The sequence below is a fragment of the Phacochoerus africanus genome, chromosome 16 (genome assembly GCF_016906955.1).
Source record: "Phacochoerus africanus isolate WHEZ1 chromosome 16, ROS_Pafr_v1, whole genome shotgun sequence".
Taxonomy (NCBI): Eukaryota; Metazoa; Chordata; class Mammalia; order Artiodactyla; family Suidae; genus Phacochoerus; species Phacochoerus africanus.
Genome location: NC_062559.1, coordinates 38,614,894 through 38,629,908, shown reverse-complemented (window position 1 = coordinate 38,629,908; position 15,015 = coordinate 38,614,894). Strand labels below are relative to the sequence as shown.

The 15,015-nt window shown below is 35.1% G+C and overlaps 1 protein-coding gene across 1 annotated transcript in view; it reads right to left on the bottom strand.

Annotated features, from left to right (window-relative positions):
* The window catches only part of TBX20 (T-box transcription factor 20), a 46,314-nt gene that overhangs the window by 14,229 nt on the left and 17,070 nt on the right, over positions 1-15,015 (bottom strand). Inside the window, exon 6 of the mRNA XM_047763744.1 lies at positions 10,439-10,515. Coding sequence (XP_047619700.1) covers positions 10,439-10,515 — 77 coding nt within the window. The remainder of the gene's footprint in view (positions 1-10,438; positions 10,516-15,015) is intronic.

The following is a 15,015-nucleotide window of genomic DNA, read 5'->3' as shown; positions in this document are numbered from 1 at the left end:
ATAAAATAGACCACATAATAAAAGTTTATATAAAATACTTGTATATATATTTAAATACAAAAAAAAGACACAACTGAACTCAAAACATATTAATATATATTATATATACTTACATAGTACAGATTACATATATATAATATAATAATGTATATTGTTATGTTAAAAAAGCTGAAAATGTGTAGAGTATGTTAAAATTTAAAAAAAGAGAATATATAAGTGCATCTGCTTATATTAAAAAATCATAATGGAAGGATAAACAATGCTTTTTTTAATGGTTGCTTATAGGAGAGAGAAGAAATAGGACAGAGAAGATAGGGGTAGAATTTTGACACCTTTGAATAAGCTGTGTTCTATAGATTTGTCTTGAAACCATGTAAATTTGAATAACCACATAATAAAGTTATAATTTTGTAATTCCAAAATATAAAAAGTACATTGAAACAAATGAACCTAAATGTGTAGCCTTGTGTTCATAGTATGACTACAAAATCAAAACAACCACAAAACCACTCTGGTGGAATCTACACTAAGGAAAAAAAGAATCACAAAAAGATCTTTGACTATTTTTAGTTGTCACACTGTTGGAGGCATGTTTGATATGCATAGTCTGAGATTGCTCTGCATCTGTAAGCAGTGAGATAGAGCAAACAAGCAATGACAGGATATTCTATCATTCCTAATGGTACCCAGAATGTGCAAAAAGAGATACAGGTGTAAAGTCAGAGAGGTTAAGTAAAACTCTGTCATCCTGAATTGAAATTCACACAGGATGTTATCTTTAAAGTACACCTGGGTGTACAAATACATACCCTTCAAACTGAGAAGAGACAATCTGGAAAGCGGGGATTCTGAGAGATGGAAGCTCACATTTAATTTATTTAAAGTTTGAGTACTCTATTCGGACACATTTTAAGTATCATGTTATTTTTCCATTTAAAAATGCAAATTTGGGAAATATTAGAAAAAGTACTTTCTAATTCCTTAACAATACACTGGATGATGTTTTAGGAGTCTTTTTAACACCTACTTTCCCAATTGCCTTTTTTTACCTTTTCCTACAAGCTCTGCAAATTCTAGTACGCTGAAAGAGGAAAAAAAAATACAATCTATTTTTCAAATATTTGTAATAGTTGAGGCACGGGATTAGAAGATGGATAAAAATAAATAGATAATTGAAATCTACAGAGAATCCTAAAAGGTATGCACCTTGAAGTTGTTACTCTGTCATCTTTCTCCTGGCTTGAACTACAGAAGCTAAAATGACCCTAAGAGGATGTTTCAAACAACCACTGTAAAGATGAAGGGTAAGGTGTTGGCAGAGATCAAATATCTCCAGCTTTGTCGATTAGCATCATCTTGTGGGCCTGAAAATGAAATTCTGAGTTTCTTCATTTTAGGAAGAAAGAGGAACTATCATAAGGATAAATCCTCAGGTGGGAGTTTTTCTCCAACATCTCCATAACCCCTTAAAGCTCTAAGCCCAGGACCAGTAAACTTTCTCTGTAAAAGTCAGACAGTAAATATTTTAAGCTTTGCAGGCCTTAGGATCTCAGTCAGATATACTCAGCTCTGTCACGGTAGCACGAAAGCAGCCACATACAGTATATAAACAGAAAAACATGACTGTCCTCCAATAAAACTTCATGGACAATAAATTTTAATTTTATATTTTTTGTATGTACAGAATATTATTTTTATATTTTTTCAACCATTTAAAAATGTAAAGACCATTCTTATGGGCTGTACCAAATGGGTGGCAGGCAGTAGTTTGCCAACCCCTGCTCCAAGGTATTTACCTCTTTAGAGATGGGCCTCACTCACACCATACTGCTCAGTGCAAACCTTGCTGCCTCAGACCAGCTTAGAGCTCTGTTAGAACCAAACACTACTTTCTAAAACCAGGAGTCCATTGTGGAAAACCTATATTATCCATAAACTATGACTCTCTTTAGCAAATCTGCCAAACTGCTTGCTGCTCCATGGCTTGATGTAGATAAAACTTCTATAAATTTCTGGAATATCATATCTGCAACCTTGTTTCCTGAAGTTTTCTTCTTCATCTAAACTAATAGAGTCTCTGAGCTCTGAGCCTGATTCCCTCTTGGCTTGTGTCCAAAATTCATGCATTTGAAAGTTTTATTCAATGCCAGAGAGTTTTAAACATGTTTTATAGAGACTCTAAAGTATGAATCCTGAACCAATAAGGTGAGATAAGCCTATGTATTTAATTCTCTGCCGCACTGACATGACTTAGAGAAAAGAAGAACTCAGGAAATGAGAGAGAGTGCTAACTGCATTCTTTGACATTTTAGCCAAAAACAGTAAAGGAGTGGGGGAAGCATTAACCAGTGTGCTGCTCCTTGCTGTACAGAGAGGAAATCTACCTCGGGGGAAAGAATTGAGAAGGTTTTTTTTTGCCTAAACCCCATCTTGGAGCAACAGAGATTAATTATAAAGGCAGATCCTTGAGTTGAAGGCGAGCAGATTCTCACACTCCTGGAGGCAATGAGCAAGAATCCCACTGCAGCAGGCTCTCAGCTAGCACACCATCTTTTGGGTACGCTGAATGGTGTGGGGCCATGACCACAACAAGGTCTGGGGGAGGGCCATGAGGTTGCCTTGCTGGGGAATAGCTGAGTTCTAGCTGCTGAGCTATGTAATTTAATCAATGTGAAGTGGAAACTCCCTTTCCTAAGGCTCTCTCCACCTACCTGCAACAACTTCCTAATGCAAACAGAGTAATTATATCTCTACACAAGCACACTTAAAATAATTTGGATTATTACCCCTTTTTCAGTCTGCATCTAAAAATATTAAACAAAGATCCACATACTTTTATTCAAAATTAATCTCAGCTCCTAACACTGAATAAAGTAACAGACATCACATTCTATACATGAGCTACAGAAAGATAATTGGACATTATAAAACATTCAGCAATTCAAAAGAAGAAAACTAATTTTAAAAAACAGAACAATATGCAAATGTAAAAGTATACTTGGAAATGGCAAAGTAATAATTATCACATTTTAAAAGGACTCAATAAGGACAGCAAACAGAATACTGGATACTGCAGAAAACAGAATCAACAAATTAGAAGATTCATATAAGGAATTCTTCCAATATGAGAGTAAAAAGATAAAGAGTTGAAAATTAGTAAACAATATATAATAGAAATGGAATAGATTCAAGAAATGTAACAAATATATAATAGGAGTTTTAGTAGGTCTTAATAGAGCAGACCAATTAGAAGCAAAAAGGAAGAAGAGAAAAACAACATGAAACATTTCCTGAGATGAATAACAACTTGAGTTTTCAGTTTGAAGGGCTGGGTTACATTGCAAATACAAATGAAAACAATATACAACTGAGCAAATACTGGTACAATTTCTGAATTTCAGAGAAAACTTTCCAAAAGCATTCTATCAGAGAGAAAAAAAGGTGAGCTTCTGACAAAGGAAAGACAGTGACTTTGGCATCAGCTTTTACTCCACAGTTTAAAAGCTTGATGACAAAGGAAGGTTGAAAGGGTTCTGAGAAGAAAAACTATGATCCCAGTCAGGTTTATACATAATGTCAACAGATCCTCTCATAAGAACTGATAAAGAAGATGACCCATAGATCCTTCCTCAACCAATTACTCAAACTTTGTCAGCAACTGAGAATAAAGTAAGAATACAATTCTAGCAATTACAGTTTCATAGAAGAAATGATCATTAAACAATGAAATGTGTGCGACGAATTAAATTTAAATGATTATGGTATTTTTAAAAAGATATCATTATCATTATTTACTTAACAAATACTTTAGTACTACACACTATTCTAGGTTCTGGGGATATAGTAGGAAATGAAAGACAAAGCCTTGGACCAATCAGATATTGAGAGCTGCATATTTCAAGTAGGGATAAGGAAGTATAAAGGCCCCAGGGCCGAGATGGTCTTGGGCATATTCAAAGAAAAGTGAGCAAGACAAAGGTAGATATGTTCTAGAAGATAACTGGCAAGGTTATCTGATAGATTCAGATCCTATAGGACCTTTTGGGCCTTGTCTGGACTTAGGATTTTACTGTGAATGAGAAGGTAGGTCACTAGAGAGCTCTGAGCAAGAATGATATAGTCTGACTTCCTTTCTTTGATGAAATCATTCTGATTGGTGAACTGAAAATGGACTTAAGAGTAGTAAGAGTGGAGGCAGAAAGATCAATTAGAAGATTAATGTAAACAGTTCCTATTGTGGCTCAGTGGTAAGGAACCCAACTAGTATCCATGAGGATGCAGGTTCAATCCCTGGCCTCGCTCAGCGGTTTAAAGATCCAGTGCTGCCGTGAGCTGTGGTGTAAGTCACAGACGTGGCTCTAATCTTGCGTTGCTGTAGCTGTGGCATAGGCTGGCAGCTGTAGCTCTGATTCAACCCCTAGCCTAGGAACTTCCATATGCCACAGGTACAGCCCCCCCCCCCAAAAAAAAGAAAAAGAAAAGAAAATTAATGCAGTAATCTCAGAAAGAGATAATAGTGTCCTAGATAAGAATAGTAGCAGTGGAGATGGTAAGAAGTAGTTGGACTCCTCTGGATGTAGTTTAAAGGACTAGTTGACTCTTTGGATGTGGGAAGTGAGAAAAAGGAGCCAAGGTGACACCCAGTTTTTTGGCTGGAGCAATGGGGGGGGGGGATGCAACTGCGAAGGGAACTGTAAGAGAAGAGCAGATGTAGAAGAGTGTTGTTGGCCATCCTGTTGTAGATGAATGAAATTTGAGGTACCTTTAGGGGAGAGGGAAAATAAAGGAAATAGCCAGCCAGATCTCTGACTCCAGAGAGTCCAGAACCAGAGATGTAAATTTGATAGTAGTTATCATATAATGACACTTAAAGGCATGAAACTGGATCATATCACCGAGGGAGGAAATGCAGGCTGAAAAGAGAAGACATCCAAGGACTAAGGCCTGGAACACATTACTGTTTATAGATGGAGGGCAAGAAGAAGAACCAACAAGGGAATGGAGAAAGAATGGCCAGTGGCATAGAATAAAAACCAGAGATTGTGAGAGGTTTTGGAAGCCAAGAGGAAAAAGGGGGAAAATAAACAACAGTGTCTAACCTTGATGATAGGTGATGTAAGCTAGGACTGAGAATTGACCATTGGGCTTAGCAGTAGGGAGGTACAGGAGAACTGGACAAAGGGGTACTGGTGGGATAGTGGGAGTAAAAGTCCAAAAGACAGGGTAGAAAAGACAAAGGGGAGAAAGGAATTGAGAACACATAGAGCTCTTTCCAAGAAGCTTTACTATAAGAAGGAAGTAGGAAACTGGGAGAATCAGTAACTCAGATATATGGCATTAAGAGAAGGTGGGTTTTTTACTTAAAGAAGGTCAGAATATTTGATGATGCAAGGGGGGGGGGTCTATTGCTATAGAGACAAACATTTTTTTTAATTAAAAGGTAAATCAAAAAATTTTAAGATATAGCAATGTAAGATTAGACAAAGTAGAACTCAAGACAGGATTTAAATGTGATAGAAGTAACTGTATACTTGACTGATAAACTATGGAACAAACTATGTAGTTAAAGAAGTATTCCCCAAGAGAATACTGCACCCAGATGAATTTATGGGCAAGATTATAAAGGACCACTTCTTTGCTATTTAAACTAATCAAACAGTAAAAAGAGGGAAGATATTTTGATTCATTCAAATAAACTAGGATAATCTGGTACCAAAAACTGACAGGAAGGAAAGAAGAAACAAAGTAAATCTCTGTTACGAAGGTTGATACAAAAAAAGTCTTAAATATGAGTAAGTTAAATTCAGCAGTGTGTTACAAGAAAAATAGCTAAAATTCAGACAAGATGTATTCCAAAAATATCAGGGTGGTTCAACATAGACAGTATAACTAGAATTAGTCATACTGTTATTTAAAAGTAGAAAAATAATTAAAACTGTCTCAATGGATGTTAAAAGAGCATTTAAAGAACAGGTTCAATTAACATTCAAGATAGCAAAAAATGAGAATACTGCATGTGTTAAATATTTAAAAAAAAACCTAGAAAGCAATAAAGTGGTAGAAAATATGTAGTTGAATATTTATATACTTATATAATTTTGGAGTAGGAGATATCTTCTTAACACAGAAATCATGAAGAGAACAATAAATTTGGTAATGAAATGTTCTCTTTATCAAAAATATAAATAAAAACATTTCAAACTGGTAAAATGATTCCAACATATATTAACAATAAAAATATTAATACATAAAAAGATTTTATAAACCAATAAGAGAAAAGATGAACCATCCAAAAGGAAAAAATGGGCTAAGGACATAAATAGGTCACTTACAAAAGAAAAATACAATTTTTTACCTATCAAAATGGCAAAGATAAAAAGATGAATGATGATCATATTTGACAAGGGTGTACAGAAACAGATACTCCTGACCATGACATGGACAGTGTTTCTTGGAGGAAACTTGTCAGTATGTTTGAAAAGCCTTTAAAATGTATATATTTCTATTTATATGAATACCTAAGCTAGACTAATTCATCAAGACAGGAAGTAGAGTGGACATTACCAGGGACTCGAGGGAAAGAGTAGAGAGTTACCATTTAATAGGTACAGATTTTCTGTTCGGGATGATAGAAAAATTCTGGAAATGGATATGGTGATGGTTGTTGCCTAACACTGTGAATGTACTTAATGCTACCAAATTATACACTTAAAAATGGTCAAGATGCATATTTTACCACAGTTTAAAAAAATTTCATTGCATGACTATAAGTATTTATTAAACTATTCTCCTACTGTTGAACATTTAGGTTGGACCCCAAATTTAACAATTAAAAATAACATTATGGTTAAGATAATGTATATCCTTGTATGCAACATTTTTATTTGTTAGTATTTATCCTGTAGTAGTAATAATGTCTGTAAAGACATACATTTCCCTCCTGGCACTGTTTGTAATAACAAAAAGTGGGAAACCTAAGTAATTAACATATAGGATTGGTCAGATTATTGTACACGATGGAAAATCAGGCAGTTATTAAAAAGTATACTCTACACATATACCAACTGCTATTAGGGAAAAATAATTAAAAGTAGTGTATGAGATAAACTTCAAAGGAAGTTAATGTTTATATGTGCACAGGAGATTATCTGGGTAAATATATAAATTTTGCCAGTGGTTATGTCTGAATGAAAGGGATTTTGTTGCTGTCTTTATGCTTTTTTTCTTGCTTGTCAGTATTTTTCTACAGTAGTATGAATTCTATTTTTAAGAAACAGAGCAAACAAAAAAACTAAGAGAAGAAAATTTTGCACTATTAAAAACCCTCATGGTTATTTTTCCTTTCTCAGAAGTAATACTATGCCTTCATTTACTATACAAAGTGCCCCCTTCCTTCCCCCCACCGATAAGAAAAAGAAAACACCAACTGACGGACTGAAAGTTATTTATTATAAGGCACCAGCAGACTATTCTTTCCCTCAACTATAAAAAACTATAAGTTAGATAATATTAAGAAATCCCTTTGGATTTTTGGTTTGCTTCTTAGCTGTCCACTGTAGGTGGGTATGCAAAGCATCTAATGAAAATACTTTCTACTTTCACTTATAAAATGAATTTCCTTTTACAAATGAGGGAGATACTGTCCCTGAGAGTAAGGCTACATGTGAAGTATGTGAGACATTCAAGTATCTGAATGGAATCTCATAAAATGAGAGCAAGAAAACCAGAATGCTTTTTAGAGTTTCCCCAAGTTCATGCAGTAGTAGAAAGAATAATACTGTGAATTTAGAGGTACAAGGCAAACAGATCCAATCCTAAAGGCATTTTTGTTTGGGTGTCCCACACAGTAGTTGTAAATTTGGAACAGGAAACTTGAAATCATTAAGGTCACATATCTATAACATCATATTCAATTAGGTTAGAAAAGTGCAATTTCTGTCATCATGTCATAAAAAGATGTGTTTTTCTCTAAGATCTCTTCTTTAAAAAAGCCCTCTATATTGTTACAAATAGGGCTGTTTTCAATCAGTTACAAGGAGCAATTCAATTACTAGATGGTTTAGTGCAGTAACTGACTCCAGACTAATTTAATTTCTTTAGGTCTCCAAAGATCAATTGATCTGATTTGTCCTATCCCCAAAGGCTGTTTAGGAAAAATTCAGACTTAAATACCTGGAAATGAAATCCAAAACCTTGGCCAATTTCACACTACTTAGGTCATGTTGCAAACTTTCAGCTGGTCATATAAGATGCTCTCTTGGCCCTCAGACTATTGAAAACTTCTCAGCTTCATGTACATGGGAGTGTTCCCCACGTCAGGATGTTTATTCAATAAGTGGAAGATATGGCTGCATGTGTTATCAAATCTGTCGCTTTCTAAAAGGCAGTCACTCTGGGTACTTGTCTCTTGTGAGCATATGTGCAACCACAGGGGCTATTTTTACTCGAGGAGTAGTATAAAAGTAGTCTTGGGGCAAAACTATGCTCATCTAATAAAATGTAATTATTTTATATTTTTAGGTTTAGAAAGTAATTTCATACACATCATCGTACATGGTTCCCATAGTAAACCTTTAAAGTGAGCAGGGTTATTCTCTCCATTTTCTAAATAAGGAAAGAAACTCGGGGGTTACATGACTTCTCTAGGACCACTCAGCCAGGAAAAGGCAGAGTTGAGCTTGTCTCCATTTACCAGGCTCACCACCTCCGTCTGAGACAGATGATGCACAATACAAGAATATATCACTACTTCCCCCCTGCCCCAAACCACTGATTTCATTCTTTTCTGACACCTGACTGGAACAGAGAAAAGGTTCACTTATTATAATCCCACTTGCATAAACCCAGCCTGAAATCAGTGCTTTTGGCACTCCAGAAAAAGGAGATTAAAAAAGGCCACACCTAAATGAGAGTAGCCTTTGTAAATGGGCTGACTCATTTGTCACTCACGTTTCTAAAATCACTTTCTCACTGACTTGGATCTCATAGCCTCTTTGCCTGCCTATGCCCCACCTAATCACCTAACCAGAGATTACTGCCTTGCCATCTCTCTGTAGTTTGCGATGGATTTTCAACAACAATTTCAAGTTTCTTTCCTGGTCTCAGTACCCTCAACCTCTTGTCAAGCTCTCCAACTAATTATTCTTTCTTTTCCACTCAAATCCCACAGTTCCTGCCCAACTGCCAGTCCCTCCTGCTGGATTCTCTGCATCTTCCCCGGGTCTCGATATCTGTTCCCCAAATCAACCCCCCCCCCTCTATGCTCTGCCATTTGGGAAGGGTAAGGGAAGGATAAGACAGATGTTGATAAAACAGGGAATTACCCTTTCATTCGAGTTGCCGGGACAAGTTGGGGAGAAGTGCTTGAGGTCAGGAGATATGACCATGTGGTAGGTCACAAAGAATGTGGCAGAAACATATAACAGTTGGTAGGGAAATCACACAAAGATTTGGAGATAAAATGAACCAAATCTGGACTGGTAACTAGGGTACCCCACTTGTCAATAAAGGTTTCAGGCTACATAAAAGAGTAGTAAGTAAGTACAGAAGATGAATAAGATCTGAGGATCTAATGTATAAAATGGTGACTAGAGTTGATAACACCGTACTATATAATTCAAATTTGCAAAGAGAGTTAGAACTTAAATGTCCTCACCAAACCAAAACAAGAAAAACAAACCAGAATTAAGTATTGAAAGTTACATAGTATGTTTAAGGGATACAAATATTCAGGTTGAAAAATCTCTTTGAAAAAGAAAACTTTTTTTTACATTCATATTGGGCAACCGTGGGTCTCAATATAGTCATTACTAATCACACTGACAGTCTCAAACTGTGTGAACCATTTTAATTAAGTAAAAAGTGGGGTAAGTTATAGGCACATGATTGTCACTTGCCTTCTTAAAGGTCCTGAGATCTGATAGCTTTCCTATTGAATATAAGTACTCTACATTATAGGTAAAATATGTGCCTTGAATTAAGTTACCTCTCCTTATTTCAAAATTCCAAACGACCTTTTTAGTCTTTGTGTTAGCGAGTATATCCACTTCAGAAGGCAAAAGCTATTAAGATTCTATTTCTCTGCAAATTGCCACTCATAAGATGAAGCTTAATATCATCAAGAGGACAGAGTCTTTGATAACAAAGAAACACTATTTTTTATAGTCGAATAAATGTCCTGTCCAAAGAAGCCACTCAGAAATTAAGCATCAGATAGATCCAGTTTCAGCAGCTGTCAAAGCTTAAGCAGTTGCCTATCTACAGGGTTTATAACTAACTGGGAGGGAAGATAGGGTGGGGAATTGGAGACTGTACAAGCGTTGGAGACTGTAAACAGTATGGTTATGGTTCTTTGGCATTGACAGGAGTGCATTCTTACAAACTTCTGCTTCTCTTTATCTTATCTGGGCAAAAAAAGTAAACAGAAAATTCTCATTACCTCTCAATATCAGTGAGCCTGGAGGAGTCCCGGAATCCTTTGGCAAAAGGGTTACTGTCTATCTTCAGCTTGGTTATCTGGAAAGGGAAGAATGGGTAACAAAACAATATCATTTCTGAGGTAAAGGAAATAAAACCAGAAATTGAGTTTGTTCATTTTTCATCATGCCATCACAGGTGTATCTTAATGTCTCTCAGTATTGTGAGAAAGGTTGAAATTGCTATAAAAGTTCTCAGGAGGCCCAGATTAGGTGGGGGTGGTTAGGGAAGTCCTCAGAGGGAAGTAAGTGTTTGAGGATAGCCTGATCCTAGAACAAGCTGGAAGTCAATGAGTAGAGATAGTTAGAAATGGGGGCCTTTCATGAATCATGTTGCTGCAGTGTGAAGAACTTAAGAAAGTAGTGAAATGCTGAGGCTTAGCTAGGGAATGGGAAAGTTGTCTAGAAGCCCACATTGGTGGGTAATGGGGACTTGGCAGCCTCTTTTGTTATACCATGGGCACCTGTATATACCATAATGGATACCACAATAGCTTCATGTTCGATACTATCTTGGAATAAATGATAAATACATGATATAAAGCTTTCATAATATAAATTTATCCATGTCCCCCTTTCCATCTATCTGGCTAAATTAGAGTCAAATTAGTGGGTCTTTTGTTATCCTCCTATGCAATGTTATTTATAGACTCTATGCTTATATGGAAAAAAAATACTTCCTAATAAGAATCATAGTCTGAAGTATTAAGCATCTGTACTGTGCTAGCCATAATTCCCACAGTGTTACTATTAATGTAGAAAGATCCATTAAAATATATGCACTTTGCCTTCAAAGAAAAATACAGTAGGTTACAAGGCAAATAAATAAACAAACACTGATTGGAAGACACTTGACTCGCAAAATTCCTGAGTGTTAGCACTGGAAGGAAGGAAGAATTAGGACACAGCTAGTCAGTATCTGAATTAGAACCACAGATGCTTTTAAAGAGAGTCATAGCTCATTTTTATCAAAACAGGAACCCACATTAATCTTTAGTGAGAGACACACAAACAGTAGTCTTAACCTGGAGAAGAAATTATAGGTTGAGGGAGGCCATGCCCTCCTCTTTCAATAATATTTTCATAATATAAAATAATTTGAAGTATAGTTTGAGATATAGCTTGCCAATAGCAACTTACCCTTTGATCAGAGTATATCTACTATTCATTTTAAACCATTAACATTTAAAAAATTGCTTTTATTATTACCAAAGAAAGTTTTTCTTTTTTCCTTTTCAAATTTCTTAATGTGAGCTAACCATTGTACAAACTGCAAAGAAGCTATTTACCAACAAAAAGAACACACGTGGTCCCTGCCTTAATAGAGATTTAAATTCAGTAACAAGCAAAGGGATAAACTGCTGATCAGAACTGGAAGTGATTTAAGTGCCACTAAAGAGGATGGTACCACGTCCCCTGCAGTGTTAGTGACATTAAAGGTGAACCGAAGGTGACAGTTTCAAACTAAAACTGAGGTACAGTGATAAAGTTAAGCTTTCTTTAAAGCTCAATTCCTGTAAGCTCAATTATAAAATTAAAAAATGAATGGATTTGCCAATGGATAAAATTTTCTGGAGACAAAGGCAAATCTGATAGAGAGACTAAATTTTGAATGAAGTCCTTTGCAGGCATCCTTCCAAAATGTTAACCATATTAAGCTTTGTTTGAGTCTTAATAAACTAAAAGAATAGAAAATATTGTCTATCTGTTATAATAATTAAAGAAGAACCTTTGATCTACTTTGTCCCTGAAAAGGATTTTGCAAATTGTATTTGTTGTTATTTATGTTTCCAAAAGGTAAAGCCTATTGGCTCAGAATGTGATGATTGTGAAGCTCTCATAGAGAATAAATACTGTCCGTGTGTGTATATGTGTGTGTGTGTTGTTCAGTTGATGTGTCACCATATCTAGTATTACTTCCATAACTTTGAATGAGGAAGTAAATTAAATTCAACACAAATTTTCAGATTCCTTTGGAATTTTCTTTCATTTATTAGAATTTTCTCTTTCTAGTATCTTTTTAATCCTTCTTTCATCATCCCCAGGAGTATTGATAGTAACTTTTTTCTTTACATTTTGATACGATTTCAAACTGTAGGAAAGTTTCAAAAATAGTACAAGGTGCACCCATACAGCTAGATTTACCAGTTGGTTATAGCAATGATTTAACTTTACTGTGCTAATTAGAAAAGGAGCTCAAGACAGTAATCATACCTTCTCTATGGACCATTTTATCTAATTCCAAGGAAGATCGCTGCTTTTGGAAGTTAGAGAAAAAAAGCTGAATGGATCTCTTATTACTAAAATTGTATTGGGGCCCTGAACTAACACTACAATCTTGAACAGGCTTTATGGAGTATTGATTAGCAGCACAGGGATTGTGGGTTAAACTTCTTAATGAGCTCACCATGCTCACTGTGATATCATTAGACACTAAATCTACTGGAGTGCCAACAGAAAGCACCCTAAAATTGTTGACCGAACTTGGCTTCAAGAACAAGCAGTCAGAAATATGATTTCATGTTTATCAGCTATAGACTAGGTAAAATTCTTCTTGAGTTTATATAAAAAGCAGTTCATTTTTTTCTAATTTCAAGGTAAAGTAATTTTTAAATAGCAAAGTTTTAACACTCTAGGTAATCGTGCATTTTTAAAAGGTCCAGCATAGATTTTATTCCACAGGTATTTAAATAAAAAATGGTAATTACCTAGAAAGGAATTCATTTCTGCAGATATAGTTTTACATTGCTTCATGAAATTTGAGAGAACTGAAAAAGTTACGTATTTGAGAACTGATGAGAGAGAGGGTCTTTGTTCCCTAATATAAAATACCTGCAGCTTATTCGTGCTGTTGAACAGTATCTCCCCTGTCAAAGGTCAAACTAAAAGAAGGATCCAGAAATAGCTACCCTACCAAACAACCCATGTGAAACCGCTGTTAATGGTTTTGTGATACAACAACAAATTTTAAAAGTAGCAGTGTTTTTCATGTCATGAGGAAAAAGCATTTTGTGAGGAAACAGCAGTATGTGCTTAAGAAATCGTGTAGTTCCATGGGTATCTATATGCAAATCACTAATTCTAGCCAAAATACACTCCTGATTTTTCATGTATTATCTTAAAAATATGGAAGATAATGCATTTCCTAACCAAAAAATTCACTCTCAACATCTTCATCTATAGATAAATGTATGCATAACTAAAGAGCATATTTTGACACTGCCAGCTGTACCAAAGAGAAAAGGACTTTTTACAGTAGTTATTATTCCATATGATATCACTGGACTCTGAATCCAGCTGGGGTTCCAAGCCACAAGGTGAAATTGTCCCTCAGAGACCATTTCTCCAATTATCAGGAAAAGATCTGTCCAAAGGCATTTAAAAATGAAACCTGACCTACACTTCAACTCTACAGCAATGGCCTCCTTGCTCAAAAACAATGTATGACCTTTAAATCTTAAATTATAAAATAGTTTGTTGAAAGTGTAATGTATTTAGCTTTAATCTAATAATGTAAAGAAATGCAATCATTTCCTCAAAAAAAAAAAAAAAAAACCAAGGAAAAAACAGAAAAGAACAGGGGGGAAATGTCCCATCTATATTGCTTACAAATAAAACTACTAGACACAATAAACAAGAAGCTTTTTCACAAATTCTATTGGAATCTATGAATTGGATTTTAATAGATATGAAAATAATGTTCTATTCAAAATTTAAGATATAAAAGTGATCCTAAGTGTTAACTTTTAAACCTTTTTCTCTTTTCTCTCTGTTCTTTGCACATGAAAGAATTCTAAAATTGGTACTGCCCTTAGTGCATATCTAATTTTTTATTCTGTATATATTTATTTTAATATATGTTGTCATAGGTAAAGCAGTAGACAAGCATGGTATAGCAATGAAAAAGCAGTAAATGTGGGGAGGCCTAGAAAGAATCAAGGATAACTTTAGAAAATTGTATAGGACTAATGAAAAACCAACCCCAAAACTGATTTATTCACCCCACCTATGTTTATTGAATATGAATTTTGATTAGTCATATGAGGCTTATGAACCATTTCCAAAACTAGCTTCTTAGTATAACATCAAACTTTTTATGATTACTAGAATTTCAAATATATATATATATGGGATTGTGCTAGGGATTACGGCTTTAAAGGTGGATGTGAAGAAATTAGAAATTAACTCAGACACAGCTGGATCTATTAAGAAAACTCTATTGTGGGTTATTTAGCAATGAAATGAAATAGTCATTTTAATCATTACACTTAACAATGCCAATGAAAGCTAGCTAAGCACTGGTAGGTGGATTTTGAGCCCATTTGTAACCTTAATTAGAAGTAAACATTTTCAAGAGGAGGAACTAGGAATGTGTGTTTGTTAGTATCTTAACCTATTTTAATTTAGCAACATTTTCACATTCAGTTTCCCAACCTTAACACCTTCAGTGATCACTTTCTTGACCCTGCAGTCTAGCATGATGCCACCAAAACGGAGTAATTAAGACCCAGAAGATGGTTCTGTCACTTAGCAGATTTGT